The sequence below is a fragment of the Cynocephalus volans genome, chromosome X, assembly GCF_027409185.1.
Source record: "Cynocephalus volans isolate mCynVol1 chromosome X, mCynVol1.pri, whole genome shotgun sequence".
NCBI lineage: Eukaryota > Metazoa > Chordata > Mammalia > Dermoptera > Cynocephalidae > Cynocephalus > Cynocephalus volans.
Window position 1 is genome coordinate 42,170,621 of NC_084478.1, and position 18,975 is coordinate 42,189,595.

Below are 18,975 nucleotides of genomic sequence, written 5' to 3' on the forward strand. Positions count from 1 at the left end.
AGCAAAGTTCCTAGAAGTATATTTACTTGATTACAAGGTATGTACATTTTAAAGGCATTTTATATAGTTACACTATTGCCATTAGAAGTCTTTATTGCTCTAAGTAGAACAAGAAAAATCCATTTTCTGCAGTTCAATGGCTTTATCCTCAAGGCACGTTAGATATACTGCTTGATACAGTGGATTATTTGAGAACATGCCTCTAACAGACCCCTCATTCCCAGATATATTATAAACTCTTTGAGTTTAGAAAGGCACACAGCACATTGGCTTGCCATCTCAGAGCTTAATCCAGTATCTTGAGAGGTACTTGGATAAAGTAGGAAGTGTATGGAGCACAGATTCAGAAGAATTGGATTTGAGTTCTGACTCCACTATCACTTCATGATCATAAACAAATTATTTTTTTCTCCCTGAGCTTTCTTTTCCTTATATGTAAAATGGGAACAATGATATCGCCCTTATCAAAATGTTGTCAGGAAAAAATGAGAAAATTAATATGAAAGTGTTTTGCAAAATGTTAATCACCACACAAATAATGTTTGTAATCACATACCTATGAGACGTCTGAATGACAGTTATCGTAGAATCAATCCTCTCTGCCTCAACTAGGCAGCATATATCTTTAGTTCTTGAATCCATTCCTAACTACTATTGATGTGCCACGTGTAGTATAAGGTGTGGCAGAGAGAAATGCTTTGAATACTATCTAACTGCCTGGTACTTCTTTCTACATCTCTGTCTTCCTAGACCAATGGCATCTGCCTAACATGTCCTTCATTCTTAGCTAGACCATTCGTCTGCCATTCATCAACATAAATAATAAACAGATTAGTTTATAATTTATGCAGTGGGAACTAGAGGGTCATAGATTATTTTATAACTAGAGGATAACCATGATGAAAAGATAAGAAGATTGTTCTGGTGTTACTATACACAAAGGATTAAAATAGGCAAGCAGAGTTTGAGAGGTGGTTCATAAATGAATTTGGTGTCCATGGGAAGTGAGAAGTCACAGATGACTGGATATTTCTGAGACTTAGTTACTAGGCAATTGGGGGGTTCATTGTTAGAAAAGATCATCTGGGAAGTGAATTTCAGATAAATGGTATACTTAGGCTAAAATATTTAGAAGGTGGTTTATCTCACCGAACTCAAGTGAAAGGATAAAACCGTACGTACTAGAATGACAGCTGAAGCTATGAGAAGGGCTGGACTCATTAAGGAAGGGAGGCTGTAAAAAGAGAACTACATGTACGTGCTGCATTTTCATACAATGGAATATTATCCAGCATTAAAAAAGAAGGAAATCCTGGGCCGAGCCTGTGGCGCACTCAGTAGTGTGCTGCGCTAGCAGCGCGGCGACGCTCCCGCCGCGGGTTCGGATCCTATATAGGAATGACCGGTGCACTCCCTGGCTGAGCGCCGGTCACGGGAAAAAAAAAAAAGAAGGAAATCCTACCATTTGTGACAACATGGATGGACCTTGAAGACATGCTATGTGAAATAAATCAGTCACAGAAGTACAAATACTTCATAATCTCATTTATGTGAGATGTCTGAAATAGTCAACCTAATAAAAGCAGAAAATAGTGAAACTTATAGAAATAGTAAATAGAAAGGTGGGTGCCAGGAGATGGGGGAAGGGGAAATGGGGAGTTATTATTCAATAGGTAAAAGGCTTCGATTATGCAAAGTTAATAAATCTAGAGATCTGCTGCACAAATAGCGCCTATTGTTAACAACACAGTGTTGTGCACTTAAATATTTGTTAAGAGGGTAGATCTCATGTTAAGTGTTCTTACCACAAGAAAAAAGGCAAAGGGACACAAGAAAACATTTGAAGGTGATGGGTATGTTTATTACTCTTGCCTTGAATGTGGTGATAGTATCACAGGTGTATGCATATGTCCAAACTCATCAAATTATATATATTAAATATGCATAGTTTTTTGTATATCAATTATACCTCAATAAAGCTGTAAAAAACAAAACAAACAAAAGGATGGGTACACTGTCCAACACTGAAAAAAGAAAAAGAAAGGGAAATGTATCCTGGAGAATGCCTCCAAATGGTGGTAGCAATAGAACCGCTGGCAAAGCAGAACAATACATAGAATAAAGCAGGGTGAAACACAACAACAGCCTAGTTGGTGAGGTATGAGCGACTATAGATTCCAGTGGACTGAGGGTGTAGAAGAGGAAGATGTATTTGATCCCTAGATTACCAGTGACCTCAAGAGGGCAATTTCACGATAGTGGTGAGGTCTGAATCAGATCACAGAGGTTGAAGGAGGGAGTAGATAGAGCAAAGTAGCAGGACAAATTAGGCCCAGCCAAGCATATGAGAAGTTGTGTATGAAACGAGGAGATAACATCTGAAGGTCACCCCTCTCTTCTGCTCTGTACACCAGCCCATTCAGTTCATTTCTTTATTGAATTTGTTAGAGTCTTCTTTATAGTATTACATTACGTGAAAACTTATTTTCACTCTTTTTCACTTCCTAAACTCAAAATCAAGATTATCATACAGTGTTTAAGTTTTATGTAGCTATTAATGCTGAATGTATATGTATGTATGTATCATTTTTTTACCATTGTAATTGTTTTCTGCATGATTTTTATTTTATTTGATGTGGTGCATATAGTTCATGTAGCAAGATTAAGTTTTCTGTCATTTAACTGAAAGGCCAAGTTAAATTTAACGCTTTTCAAAACATTAAATTGAAATAAAAATAGTACTTTATATGTCTATATCATATATCAAAAGTAAAGATTCAATGAAAACTTTAAGATCACTTACTAAACTTTCAAAGATGGACAGATTTTCCATAAAGATTTCAACAGCAGAGACAGATGGGCTACATTCCAGAAGGGAAGGTCACAAGAGTGATGAATGAGACCTCTAATGTCTGCCATAGCTGTGAAAATCTTTACGGCTAACTAAAATTCCTCACGAATAACAACCTGTAAATATTATATGAGCTGTCAGACAGATAACACTGAGCTCTGAGACCATTGCACACGGTGAACAGAATACCACACCATGGGATTTGTCAGTAGATTGCCAAGTCATTTAAAGTATCAGGCTTACATTTGATCTGGGAAGTCAGGAGTTCATACTAAACTACCTGGCAAGGTGACTGAGTTGCAGAGATAACACTATATTGAATATGCAGTGCTGCTGGTTGCACAGTCCCACAAATTATAATAACCAATACTGGGTGGCATTACTCATGAAAGAAAAAGCTCCTTCAAACTGACTCTCAGAAAACTTCAAGAACCTCATTGTTAGTACTAAGAGAGTACAAAAGAAATTAAGCCTCATAAGGTCAGATATAGGAGGACAGGTGGCCATAAAATAGAGCTGAGATTAACTTATATTCACGGAATTTCTGAATAAAGTTGGCTGACTGCATTGCCAGAGAACTTTCCTCCAGGTAAAGGTGCTCTCAGTCTTTGGGCCATTTGGGTTAAGTCAGGTTACTAACAAGTCAGTGCAATATTGCCAGGTGCCTTTAGTGTCTCTCCATATGTTCTTTTAAAAGACGGCAGGCAGTCAACACCATTTACTGAATGCTGTCTGTGTGAACGCTATTGTATTAGGCACCAGGGAAATTTCAAGGAAAGTAAAATTTGAAACCTGAGACAGTAGGGAGCAACTCAGATATTAAAATCTAAATGACTATAGATGGGATGTACATCCATTTAGAAAGCAGGATGGGAAGAGTGAGAAAGAGCTAAGGGTATGACAGCAATTAAAGCAATAAGAGAGTGGAGGAGATTAAATTTGACCCCATTCTTTACTCCACTGTAAAAGAGTTAAACGTGTTTACCTTAGCCACAGTGTTATGGCAAGCAGAGTGTGCTTCTCATTCTCTTGACCTTGGCTTGACCAGATGCTAAATGTTTGAATGTCTCCTCCAAAATTCATGTTGAAATTTAATTGCCAATGTAACGGTATTAAGAGGTAGGGCATTTACGTGGTGATTAGGCCATGAGGGAGTGTTCCGGACAAAAAGGATAAGTTTTCCCAATTTTCTCTCTTTCTTGAGCACTCACTTCTTCCCTCTGCCTTCCATCTTCTACCACAGGATAACCCTCGCCAGATGCCGGCACCATGTTCTTGGACTTCCCAGCCTCCGCAACTGTGAGCCAAATAAATTTCTGTTCTTTATCAATGACCCAATCTGTCATAGCAGTAGAAAACGGTCTAAGACAGCAGACATGATGCGAACAGAGGCTTGTCCTCTTGTGCTCTGGAGATCTGCCATGAGAACATGCCCCAGGTGGCTTCTGATCCTTCCGCTTGGGCCTCAAAACCAGACCCATTTAGAGACAATCTAAACTGAACTCACAGCCTGGAGGCAAACCCAGCCAACCTGCAGCATGAAACAGAGCTTTCCAGTCAAGCTTTATATAGGTCACCAGAACTACAGTTGATCTGTAGACCCATAAGCATGAGAATAGAAGCTTTGTATTCTCATATAAAAGTTATATGTAAGCTGCTGATTTTGGGGGTGGATTGTTACTAGCATTATTGGGGATATAGCTGACAGAGAGAGAAGGAACGAGAGAGAGGGAAAGAGAGAGGGAAAAACATCAAATAAATTAAAGAATAGAAAATACCTCTAAGCCAAAGTCTCTCCCATTTGTTACTAGCTACTTCCTCTACTATCATCCAGAGATTAAAGGTGATTATCCTCTTTAGTCTATGCAGTTGAGATTTGCGGGTTGCCAGTCACCAGTCTCTGGAATCCATTCTCTAAAGCTGGTAATAGTTACAGTATGATCTTGAATATGTTATTAAACCACTCCAGGCTTAGTTTTCTCTTCTGTGAGATGGAGACAATAATAGTCATTATTTTTCTCGGTTGTTGTGAGGATTAAACAGGTTAATCCATGTAAAATGCTTCCTCAGTGTTAACAGCACAAAGTGCTCAATATCTTTTTAAAATTCTACTTGTACGCTTATTGTTATTATTATTAATGTATTGAATTATCAGGAAATTTATCCCATTAACTAACTTACTGCCAATGTGAGAAATCTCAGGGTAACCAGGAAAATGAGAGAGACTGTCTATGATTCTGAATTAAATTGACTGTTAATCACCAAAGCAAGGGCCCAGGGAACAACTCAAGGAAATAGTCCCTCTTTCTCTTTTTCTAGCCATTTTCTGACTCTTCAAAAAATTTTATGCAGTTCTCAGACTAATAAAACATGAAGGGAGACAAATCTTCCTTTAGGCATTCTGATGCTGGTATCAACTACCAAAACAGTTGTTTTATCATTTTATATTAGTATTGCTTAGGAATTCAAAACAAATAGGCATATATTTTTAGAAAGAAATAAAATAAGACATTTTCATTTGCATTTCAATTTTTAATTTTGATTTTTAAATTAAATTTCACGTTACCAAACTCACTATCTTCTTCTTTTCTATTTAAATTAGTGTGGGTGATACATGTTAGAGGAATTCTCTGATCTGAAGTTCCATACTGTCCTGTTTAAGACATAAGCCTTGCTGCCCTTTATTTTGCCCTAAGATCACAAGGTTCTCCTAAGTTTTTGTATTGGGCTCCAAAAATAACTGAAGATTCAATTCAAAACTTTCTCTTGTCTCCTCACACCTCTAATAGATGTATCTGCTCCAGACCTCCTGGACCAATTCTTTTGAATTAGTTTCTTTCCCTTGATAGCATGCCTAGGTCAAATTCTACAACATTAACTTTCACTTTTAACCTTTCGAGAATAAATTCCTTCTGTCCTCAACTTACACCATGAATGAGCTCATTCCATTCCATTCCATTCCTCTTCCATTTCCGCCCCCAGACATTTCTTATTCATACTTTCTCTTTCCATGTCAAATTGCCCCCATGTTGATTAAATCCTTCAATTATTCTCTCTCGTCTACCTATTTCTATTTCATGAAAACATTAGCACTCTCTAAAACCTATATTTATATTCATTATACATACATGAAAAGCCCCTTTTCTGAACAAAAGGGCTATAAGGAGACTACAAATAAAGCTGGAAAGGGGAATATTCATCATATCAGAATGGCTAAGTAGTAGGGAGAACCTGATTTCTCCTCACTGAATGCATCTTGTGATTCTTGCTAAGTGAAATTAAAAAACCAAGCCATTAGAAGCATTCTTTGCTAGATTCCTATCAGATTGAATACCTTCTACCTTGGATTTGCATGCAGCCTCCGAGACAATGTGCATTAATACTAGCCTAGATAGAACATGTCATTTCCCTCACTGTAGAATTAATATCTCTTTCCACTCTACTCCTACAGCAACCACTATTTACCACCACTGTAGAAGGTCATGGCTTTCTCTACAGGTCTACCTTTTGTGGTTAGAATTTGAGTGTCCCCAGGCCAGAATTCTCTTTCTCATCCTCATATTGCATTTGCTTAGTGTTTGTTAATAAATATATGAATGAACGACTGCTACAGGCACAGTAAGTAAGAATGCTGCAGGCACATGCCACTTCTTAGCTCAGAATCCAGTCTTCCCTTCTCACTAAGAACAAATTCCAAGGCTTAAAAAAAAAAAAAACCAAAACAATAGTTGACAAGAGCCTACCTAATCTGGCTCTTGGTTGCTCACTGATTTCCTATCATTCGCCACCTTGCTTGCTCGGCTACAGTCATGCTAGCTTCCTTGCTATTCCTCAAACCCTCTAATCATGCTCCCATCTTGGGGACTTTGCATCTACTGTTTCCTCTACCTGGAACACTTTGCCTCCCAATATCTGCCTGGTTCACTCACTCACTTCTCTACTCAGATGTCACCGTCCCTGACCACTCCATTTTAGCCCCTTTATCCTGCTTTATTCTTCTTTATCAAACTTATCATGACCTGATTGTTCATTTTCTCTTATTAAAACTTAAGCTCCAAGAGAGAGAAACTTGTTTTATTTACTGTTGTTTTCCCAGTTCCCAGAACACAGTTTGACTTATGTCGGTCATTCAATAGACATTTGTTGAGCGACAAAATGAATCAATTCTTAGCTGACTGAAAATAAAGTGAAGCTCATTAACTTTTTTAGGACATTAGATTAGGCACCAGACTAAATTCTTTCCTATTGTATTAGAGTGGGACTAATCTTTAAAGTGCCCAGTAATTCATTCAATCAAGTCATATCCTGCATTTATATGCAACGTATTGTGTTAGATGAAAGAAGTTAAAAAAATAGAGCAATGCATGCCCTTTACCTTTAATGGTGCTCACGCTCCAACACATTTATTTTTATAATCTATTTTATTGACCATCCTGCCTTCTTTTGCCTGTCATTGGTATGTATGCTGTTGAGCTTATGGTGTAAAGCAAGAGGCTGATGTAATTTTATGTTGTCCCCAAAGCCCTTACCTATTAATGCAGATCATGAAGGTTAGACACCTTAAATAATGATCGTCCCTACTTAAGCTGGACAAAATCATCACCCTCATTATGAAAGCAAGAGTAAATCAAATTATCCAGTGACTAGAATGGGCCTATGACAATGCCTTTTTCTCAGATACTTCTAAATGCCTGTCAGTTACATTGTCCCCTCACAGATTGGGTTCCCCCAGGAAGCCAACTCTAAGACAAAGTTTCGACAGCAAGATATTTAGTAAGGTGTGCCCTGGGGATCAACAACTGTGGATGGGAGGGAAAAGAAGTAGGAACGAAAATAGGGAGAAGTCAAACCTAGATGCAGGCCCAGTGACAGTCTCAGTTAACTCCACGGGAGCTCTTGAGCTACAAGGTTAGAGGGCTCCCGAGTTGGGCCAAATGGCCCGTTCTTTATACTCCTGCATTGATTAAGAGCTGCCTCTGGCAAGGGTGTGTGTGATCTTGGGTGTGGCAGCTGAGGCCAATCCCTGAAGGTTGTCTGCTGAGGACACTAGTGTTCATTGACAGGGACCTGGGGAGGGGTGGGGAGGGCAGAAAAGTAGTCTCCAATGATTCTTCAGGCATAGGCCACTCTACTTAGGACTCCACATGACCCTCATGGCCACAAATTGTCCAGGAGTGGTATACAGATGTGGTTCTCAACTGGGGACAATTTCTCCCTCTAAAGGACATTCGACAATGTCTAGAGACATTTTGGGTTGTCACAACTGAGGGAGGGGGGATGCTACTGGCATGTAGAAGCCAGGGATGTTGTCAGGGATAATACACAGGACAGTCCCCAACAACAAAGAAATATCTGGTCCAAAATGTCAATAGTGTCCAGGTCAAGACGGGCTGGTTTATACTCTGGCTTGTGGCCTGTGAGGTGGCTTCACTCTTAGATGGAGAGTAAATAAATGGTTCAATCAGGTGCTCTTTCTTGGGCAGTTTGATTATAATACACAGACATGAATGTAGGTGGTAGAGAGGTGGGGAAGTTAAAAAAGTCAGAGAAGAAAGGAAGAAAACAGAACTCACAGGGAAGTAGAAACCGTAAGTAGAAGGTACTGGGTGGAAAGAAGAGAGAAGTATGACAGTATGATAGTGTGGAGTCTATGGCAGCGAATGCATTTATGGAGGGAAGCAAACATGTTTCATGGCTGAGTGCTGTTCCTCATCCTTCCTTGGGCTTCCCTGTATCCTGAAAATACCCCTCAGCACATAAGCCTATCCCTGTTCCTTAAGCTGTACCTGCCGTAGACGGAAATCAAGATGATTTTTATTGCTGATATCTGAAAGTCTATTTAAAAATCCAGGAGAATGGTTTTTAAACTAGGAATAGTTTATGTAAGCCTGCAACAGAACAAAATGCCTTTGTCCTCACCTCAAAGTTCTCACCAAAAAGTATTTTGTAATCCTGAACTGGTTGTATTCTGAAAATGGAAAACATCCAAATGGAAAAATGAAAGTAATGATTTTTGCCTACAGGGATGTGGTTCCACCATTTCTGTTGTGCAAAGCTTTGTATTCTGGGACAGATGACAAAATGCCACCCTAGGCCAAAATCACAAACGCCTTCATTTTCTGGGGAGTATAAAAATATACCTTTCAGAGCCAGCATTCCACTAAAATAGTGCCCCTGTCATGAAACTGATTCAAAATTGTGGTGCTGGTATCCCTGCCCTGGGTGTTCATGAGGCCCAGAAGACTCTGTCACAATGAGGAAGATGAAATACGAAAGAAATGGCCATTAACCTCATCTCTGCCATGCCACTGTACTAATTTCAATGTAGATAAGTGATGAAGGAGTAGTGGTTAGTGATCAAGCTAAATGCCACTATTTAGCTCTAGAACCACATTACGCATGTGGTATCATAGCAGCTTCATAAAGTCTGGGAGAGGTGAATACTGTTGGTGTCCCCTCAGATCCCTTCTACCAGGCTGGTCTACCTACTCTCAGCTGTTGTGAGTGTTGGTTGCTAAGGGCCCACCGCCCCCTTTCTCTAGAGAACCCTCCCTCAGCCAAATGGGAACTGTCCTGCTATCTCTTACTTCCCAGGAACCCGCAAGCCAATGACTAACTGACACGGGGGAACAAAAGCCCAGTCCCCTTGCCTCAAAGTGGGGCCAACTCTGCAGTATGATTTGTGCTCTAGACCGTTCCGTGGGATCATCAAGCCAAAGTTACTTTCTACCTTTTTGCTTAGCTTGATTCCCTGAACAGCATCTCCCCATCCTGCTTCCCTGACTCCCTTTCACCTGAGAGCACTCCCTCAATGCATTACTTTTACAAGAAGCCCCATCTTGGGCTCTATTTTTTTTGGTGGGGTGTGTGTGTGTGTGTGTGTGTGTGTGTGTGTGTGTGTGTGTGTGTGTGTGTGTGAATGGCAGATACAGAGATCTGAACCCTTGGCCTTGGTGTTACCAGTACCAGGCTCTAACCAAGTGAGCTAACTGGCCAGCCCAAAGGTTCTATTTCTGGGGAAATTTAAGGCTAGGATGACTAATCATCCTGGTTTTCCTGGGACTGAGGAGACTTTCTGGAATATGGGAAATTCAGTGCTAATACCAGTAAAGTCCCGGACAAACCAGGATGAGTGGTCACCCTACCTAAGGCAGATAAATGTTTGGATCCTGAGAACCCTTTCTGCTAAGTGTAGGAAAATGCTTTGTATCCAGTGACTTGAGTGATCTGAATAACAGATAAATTAGCGCTTCCTGGTAAACCAGCTATGAAAAAAAAGTCCTTGATGTGCAGTGTTTGTCAATTCCTGTGCGGCAAATATTCCCACTATGGCTGATTTCAAGCTACCGAAGGTGAGTTTAACAACTGGCTCTCAATTCCTGTATATTTTACAGTTGGCTCTCTTGAGCAGTGTAAGCTAGTGTCAGCACATGAATTCCCATAGTAGAAACTGAGAACTTTCCTAAGTTTCCTCATTTGTTCAAATAACTGGAATATGTAGGGCCAACGATGCAAAATTTGGCTACTACGGATAATCTGAAGCAAATAAATCTGAGGTCTTATTGGAGAGTATAACTTGAGCTAGAAGAGAAAGGGCCATGACAACAGGTTTTGAGAAAAAAGTGTGATTATTATCACTATGACTGCTTTTTGTGAACATCTGAAAGGCTACCTTTATGGAGGCGTTACCAGCATCACAGATAGGTGAAATGGCATTCGTCCCAAATTCCCAACACTTGGGACAATACGTGACTGCTGAAGAAACTGCCCCACATTATTTTGCTCTGTGATTTTACCTGGTAGAGAGCTTTAGGCTGAAAATCATCTCACATTGTACCTGCAAGGTTCTTTCTGACTTTTATCATGATGGCTTCTTTAAGCCAATCTGAAGCTTTAAATTATTGGTCCATTCATATTTCAAATTTTCCACCCCCTGAGGGTGGAGCACCGTTAAGTGAAATGTCAGCAATTATTAGATGTGTTTAAAGGTTTTTTTCCTACATTTTTAAAATTAAGTGTGTTGGGAGGAGTGGAGTCAGGGGTGAAGGTTTAGCAACTCTCAAGATGGAAAAAAACTGTTTAGCCCTAAGTATCAAGGGAAAACTGTAAAAGCTTAGGTTGCTTTGACAACAGAGAAAAACAGTTAGCCAGGGATATGATTAAGGCAGTTAAGATTATAAAGCCTGCAAGAAATAACTGATCAGTTCTTTCTTCTTACAGTGTCTCATAATCTGAGAATGAGAAGGTCACTCAATGAAACCCATAGCTTTTAAATTCAGAATAAACAGTAAAAAGGAAATTCATCTTATAGAGTTCTATTGCCACCAGTAGAGTACAATACTGCAAGAGTTCACTGGGTTAAAAGCCAGAGTATAAAAATTTTACCTTTATTGTTTTTATCCATTATAAAAGTAATACATGCTTATTACAAAAAATCTGTAAAAGTAAAAAGACACAATAACTGTGCATTTTGGCGTACTTTTATTTTCAGTCATTTCTTTATGTGTACCTTTCTGTTATTTCTATTTTATTTTCTAATACAGTTGTGATCATGCTGTAATTTTGAAGTCAGCTTTTTCCCTTAATATATTACACAGCACAGCAGATTTTGATAAAATGACCATGTAAAGTTATGAATGCTATTAGTTCTTGCTGAGAAGCAACATGAAAGGTCACGTTATTTATTTAGTGTCTACTATGTGATAGTCACTATGCTAAATCTCACGCCACTGTGTAATATCAATGTCAAGAATGAATTTACTTTTACATCTTTTGGGTAAAAGACATAATTCATTCTGTAAATATTTATTGAACATCTACTAAGTGCCAGGCAGTACATTAGGTACTGGAGAATATAACTGTCAACAAGACTAATATCAGTCTGATCACAGAGATTAGGGTCTACCCATTTGATTATTCATTTATTCATTAGTTGCACAAACAGCTATCAAGCTCTTATAATGTGCAAAACACTAACTTTCAGGAAAACCATCCATGAAAACCATCTTCGGAAAGGAGAGGAACTACTTATACTGACAATTAAGTGCAAGAGAATGAGTGATATTTTCATGACTAGTTTGACTCTAATAAGCATATACTAAGTTATACTATCAAGTTGATAGTAATAATGATACTAATGCTAATGCTATTAGCAAGCATTTATATAGTACTTACTATGTGCCAGGCACTGCTTGAAGAGTTTTACATAGATTAATTATTTGATCTTCACTGTAACACTATGAGATAATACTACTATATTCCATTGAATTCAAGACCCCACTGGTTGTAAGATGCACTCTGATTTCAGAGCTGTTAAAACATGGGTGAAAAAGCGTGTCTTAAAATTGCTGAAATATGTTACTATTATCCCCATTTTTAAAAAAAGGATAAAAACATTAAGTATCTGAGCCAGTGTTTGAACCTAGTCATCTAATTTTACAGCTTTTATTCTTAACCAATATTCTACACCATTGATTAGGCAACCTTTGGACCAGAGGTGTTGAGAGAAAAATTCAGGCTCTGTAAATCAACTTAATATGAGCCAGACTAAGAAGACCAGAAGAGAGAAAAATCTCTGGCAATACCAGATGGACTAGATAGTCATTGGCCGGGGTATTTATTCTTAATGGGTAAGGCAATATGAGGTATGGCTTGGAAGTCTAGAAACTGCGTTCCAATCCTAGATCTATTATAACCATCTTTGTGACCTTAGTCATGTTATTTGATCTTTCTGCACCTATTTTGTTATCTGTAAAATAAAGAAAGAGCTGGAGTAATTTGGTGTCTCTCAAACTTTTTTGACTGCCATCCACCAAAGGGAAACATTTTATTTATAAATTGTGATCTAGCACGTGCAAGCACACACACACACACACACACACACACACACACACACACACACATCTATCTGAACAACCAAAGTGTCAAAACAACACATAACCTTGCTTGCGTAATGTACTGATATTTTCTAATCTGTTTCATTCCATTCCATCCCGTTAAAAATTTGTTGATTGCAAGTCATTAAACAGATTTGAGGATTCACTAATGAGCCACACCTCAGAATTTGAAAACTACTCTATAAGATACTCTCTGAGCTTCTCTCCAGTTAGAAAATTCCACAGCATAAGGGGACTCCTGGGGTGGGGATAGGGGTTGGGCTGGGGCTGGAAACTTCTGGAAAGATAGTTGACCCTTTTTTGTTTTTAATTAGATCACATTCTTCAGCAGAAAATTCTTGTCATTAAACCATTTGGCACATACCACTTTAGGGCAAACATTCACTGTGTTCTGTGGCATGTTTAATGAGAAATTAATTGGTGCCTGAAAAAGACTTCCAGAGTCAAATAAATGTGGAGAGTAGCTGCAGACTTTTTATTTTCCTTTTAGAGTCTCAAAGCATAATAAAATCTCCAAGAACTCCAACAGGAAAGAAACTTGCTTATCTTTATAACCTGGTGTTTTTCCAATCTTACTGATCCCCAAACTATTTCTTCAAGGGACAGTTATTAAAATCTTACAGAACTGAGGAAACTGGCTTGGAAAAATATTGTTTTAGGAAATTCGAGAACTTGTAAAATATTAAGACACCATAGATACTTTTCACTGTCATAGAAAGATTTTTGCCCTTGTCCAAATATATAGTTATCTTTCTTGGTAAGAAAAGTAAAATTTAGAACAGAAGCCCAGTGGATTGAGAAATCAAACAGAAAAAATTCTTAAATTCTTAAAAATAATAAAAGAAGGACAATATTCAGACTACTATGCCAATCGATATACTACAGTACTTTTTAAAATCACTGACATGCGAAGAGACTGACACCGTGCCTACAGAATTATATATATTTATAGTATATATATATATATATAAAATATACATTTTATAACAACTTTAATAATAATTTTATAGTAAATTATATTTATAATTAAGAAAAATTACACTATTAGAATTTCTCCTTTTTCTTGGCTTAAGTGGCAGAAGTCAATTAGGAGTGGCAGAGTATTAAAACAAGAATTAAAGGCAAGCTAGTATCTATCAATGGATAAAGGTCATTTTTAACAATGTTTTTCTCTTCTCATTTTCTTTCAGATCTAAGATAAAAGAAACAACTTCTGTAACAAGTAGATATTGGGCCACCAAGAAAAAAAAGTGAATACTTTTTTTAGTAAAAGTCTTCCTCTCTCTACTGATAAAAAACAATGGTAATGCAATTTTCAAAGAGGAGGGTGTGTGTGTGTGTGTGTGTGTGTGTGTGTGTGTGAAAGAGAGGGTTTAAGGAGGAGAGAGAGACAGAAAGACAGTAAGCACTTTTTTTGTGTGTGTGTGGGGAAGTGCAGTTAATGTCTCACCTTTATTTTTCTTTTCTTTGTAATTTCTAAGCTTCAGAAATCACCCTATTATTACTTCTTGTAACCCAGAAGCAAATCACTAAACATGTATCAATTCAAACTCATTTAATATGATCTTAGCGAAAATTTTCAAGCATATTTTTGTTTATTTGGGAGAAAGCTGTTTTTTCTATTCAACACAATTTAATAACAAGTAAGTGACTTCAGTAATACCCTGCCTCAAATGTGGTTTTAATGGCACATGTGATTTCTTGTGCAACTTTCTAGAGGTTAGTTTGGCAACACACATGAAAAGCCTTACAAATGTAAACATCCTTTAACATAGCAATTCTACTTTTCGGCATTTATCTTGTAGATAGAATCCGAGATGTCTGTAAAGTTGTACAACAAATGTTGGTCATAATGCTGGATATAACAGTAAAAATTTTAAAATAATTTTAATATAGAGCAATTCAGAATTGTCTTGGTAAATTTGGTACAGCCACAGGAGGGAATACTAGACAGCCATTAAAAACATTACTCTGTAGAAGAATATTTAAACACATGAAAATATTTTAAATATAGTTCTAAAGGGAAAAAGCAGGTGATAAAACTGCAGATGATAAAACCATATTTTCATCCCTTCTTGGTTGAAAAGAAAACAGAGAACCTGGACACACACACACACACACACACACACACACGCACACACACGCACACACACACATACCTAAAGAAAGACAGAAAGTAGATCAAATTTCTGATAATAGTTATCTCTGAGTAATGAATGGGATTATGGATGCTTTTCCTTTTTCTGTTTGTACTCTCTGCTTTCCAAATTTTCCTTGATGAGCTGATACTACCTTTGTAATTTAAAAAAAGACAACATAAATAAATAAACACACAAACAAATAAAGGGTGGTGGTGGCGGGGAAGAAGACAGAATAATCACAAAAATTCCTTGAATTATTTAAGTCAAGTGAACAGATATGTTATGGCAGGGAGGGGAGGGGGTGGAGAGGAACGGGTAGAGGGGCATGAAAATCAACTACAATATATATTGGGGAGTAAAATAAAAAAATAATAAATAAATAAAAAGACAACATAAAGAAACAATCCGTCCTTAGTCTCACTGTCCCATCTCTTAAATATTCCTTAAACCAAAATGGTATTATTTTATATCCATAAGCAAAGCTTTTAAGCATATATTGATATTCCCCATGATAGCCAAGAGACTGGTGACTTCTAGGGCTGGCTCTATTCAAGCAGCTACATCAATCTCTCCATGAGTGTTTGCGTCTGCAGGCCTGACCTTTTTGGAATGGACACTGATGTGATTTGGTTTGAAAGGTGTGAGGATGTGCCACCTGGCCCCTCAAAGTTCTTCCCTCACAGCTTAGAGCTTATGGCTGACATTCTGCCACCAGAGAGCTGTTCCTCAGGCTTATGGCTTTTCACCCTTTAATAAAATGCAAATAACCCAGGAGAAGTTCACATTAAACTTTACCTGTCACCTGGGTTAAATAAGTATAACATATCATTTTCTGTGAATAGGTTTTAATGGGGAAGACATGGGAATTGGGGTGGGGGGAGGCAGAGAAAAAGAAAGTGTGAATGAATATACATGGTGTCTGAGGAGTAATTAATATTCATAATAGTAATATTTTTATTTATGGTTTATGAGTCACTTAGGAGCATGTTATCACATTTAATCTCAATTAAATAGAATTGAATGGCTGTCATCAAGGTGAGTTAAGCAGACCAGAGATCTGGAAAAATACAGAAACAAAATCTGCAGCCTTTATCATTTTTCTAGAGTCATTCCTAAAAGCTGCAATCCCACTCATTTAGATACACTGCTTTAACTTGCTCCTTTTTTTCTTGGCAACTCCTACGCATGTGTAATACTGTCCAAATAACTAAACTGCATGCAGATAATAGGGTTAGAACCAGTCAAGAAAAGAAAACTTCTTACTTAATCCATTATTGATGTATAACAAAAAGATAGGACCAACACCTTCTAGGAATTTTTGTTCTAAAAGACAACGGTCAATTGGAGATATGCATGAACACATCTAGTCAAATACTTAAAGTATTTGTGAACATGGATCTTTTTATTAACCCATGGAGAATGGCGAAGAAAGGAAAGAACCAGAAAACGGCAAGAAAAGAATGTGGCAGAAGAATGAAGGGAGATCATATAGAATTACTTCTTCTCTATAAAATATATAAATTAAGTACAGTGTAGTGGTTAAAAACTCAGACTCTGGAGTTGACTTCTTGGGTTTGAATCCTGGCTCTTTTACCTATTAGCTGTGTGAATGTGTGCCTCCACTTTTTTTTTCCTTTCATCACCTTTATTTTATTTTATTTTATTTTAATTTATCAATATGCGACGTAGTTGATTTTCCCGTCCCTTTAGCAATTCCTCTTTTCCCCTTCCCTCTTCCCCCTCCCCCTCCATCAACATCATATCTGTTCACTTGTCTCTGCAAGTTCAAGGAATTGTTGTGATTGTTGTGTCATCTTCCCCCTCCCCGCCCCGGCCTCCACTTTCTCATCATTAAAATAGGTACAATAATGGTACCTACCTCATGAGGTTGCTATAAGGATTAAATTAGTTAATATTTGTAACATTGCCAGGCACAAAGTAATTAATTGCCTTAAAATGATGGTTAAAACTTCATACATACTCATACATGACCAGAAGGAAATACATCAAAATGCTAACAGATGTTAATTCCATGGGGTGGAAGTATGGCTTTTTAAATGCCAAAACACTCAACGTCTATACTTTCATAATCAAAGAAAGAATGGTATAAATTAACAATGTTAATTACAGGCAAACAGATGCTTGCCAAGTCAATATGCATTGTTATTAGATTAATAGGATGTTGCAATACTTAAACTTTCAGTTATCTAAGGCTATTCCTCTTAGTATTAATTATAAAAATATAATTAGTAAAATAGTAAAACTGGCAAATAAAAAGAATGAGTAGAGGTCAAGGACAAAAGGATAAGAATAATTAGGGAAAGAAAACACCATAGGCTGAGGTTCCAACTTGGAGACAGGGAGTATTGAATGATGTACATAGAGATAAAGAATTATAGAGTCACAGCAACATATATTGAAGGATCATGCCATAATTACACAATATCCTAATTATCAGCTTTATGGACTGAACTGATACAGGCAAAAATAAAGGCTCAAAAATATTAATAAAGTTAGCCCTTGAGAATGCATTGCGGAAACAACTATGCATTAGCTGAAGACTGGACAGAATGATCTAATTGGCCCTCGTCTTCCGAACCTTCTGAATTTGTCCACCAAGTTCTAGTTCAGGATGATTTATGCCTACACTGCATCTGGCAGAGATGATTGTAGTTCAACTCTTAATTCTTAGCTACCAAGATGCATTGAAGAGGTTGCGTGATGGAAGCTGGAAATGACTTACTGGAAAGGAAGTGCTGAGACGCCGGGCCAAAGTCCCTGTGGGCTTCATGCAGCTGCCTGATGCGGTCCTCGACGGCCACCTGAGAAAAAAAGGAGAGAAATGATTTTCTCTCATCGTATATAATGAAGAGCAATTAAACAATGTATCCTTTTTGGGTAAGATCTTTTAGGTTTCTAAGGCTAAGAGCACTAAAGCAATAGTTCATAACGCTGGTTTTAATATCCACTTGTCGCATATGGTCTCCGAGACCCATTTTTACCAAACCAAGGCCAAACACAAAGGATTTCCTTCTTTGACAATGTTAAAATGAGATTTTTTTACACTCTACTCATTGGCAGCCACAAATGAACTACTGCCTCAATTAGTACCATCAAAAAACTCAAAGTCTAAATCTTCCACAAAAAGGTGAGGGAGGCTGTCATTTGGTAGTACTTTAGGTGACTAACGGATCTCAGAAATGACATATATTTTGTCTTTTAGTCTTAGTCTGTTATTTTTGACTAATGTTTTTTAGAATTAATATTGATCAATAATTAATGGACCATTGAATGATATTTAATTACTGATAATAAGTAACCAATAGTAAATTAATACAAAAGTACAGGCAAGGTTTAAATTTGGGGTAGTATAAGGTGAGTAGTGATATGAAAGAAATTTTCAAATTTCAGTGGACTTGGAAATTACTGAGAAATACTCCTTTACGCAGCATGGAGTAAAAATTGCCATTCTTTTCTTTTCCTATTAGGTTTTTCTATAATATATTGACACAGTGTCCTGTCAGCTTACTGAATTCCATTCTTGGTAGAAAAGAAAGGAAGAATTTTATGGGTGAAATGGTGCACTTTGTCATCTGGCACTTTGCCATATCATATTAGTGGTGGTCCCAGGCATCTTAGCTCTGTAACTCTGGATCTTGATTTGGCTGTAAACAGTCCATGCTAAACTAGGGGTTGGTCAGAGCTTGCCCAGAGCCACCAGAACTCAGGAAGGTTTGCTCCTATGGTATGGAGAATTCTCAAAAGGTAAAATAGATTGATTTTTGGTGGGGGAGCTGGCCAGCGCCAGGATCCGAACCCTTCAACCTTGGTGTTACAACACGCTTTAACCAACTGAGCTAACCAGGCAGCCCTAGATCTTAATCTCATTGGAAAAGTGGCTCAGACGGTCTGGTCTAAAGCCAACTCTGACCTAATTTCAATTAAGTGCCTAGAGTGGATACAGAACAATCTTCTTTTTTCATTCTCTCTCTAGCCTTGCCCATCTTTGCTTAGACCAAACAAAGCAAGTGGGGGTTCCAAAAGATGCAGAATTTGCTTCATTTTTACGCACACAAAAGCAGGAGGG

General features: G+C 37.8%; 1 protein-coding gene across 2 annotated transcripts in view; it reads right to left on the reverse strand.

Annotated features, from left to right (window-relative positions):
* Positions 1–18,975, reverse strand: part of DMD (dystrophin) — a 2,107,999-nt gene that overhangs the window by 202,216 nt on the left and 1,886,808 nt on the right. For both annotated transcript variants that reach the window (XM_063083086.1, XM_063083084.1), the window contains exon 61: positions 17,632–17,710. In XM_063083086.1, coding sequence (XP_062939156.1) covers positions 17,632–17,710 — 79 coding nt within the window. The remainder of the gene's footprint in view (positions 1–17,631; positions 17,711–18,975) is intronic.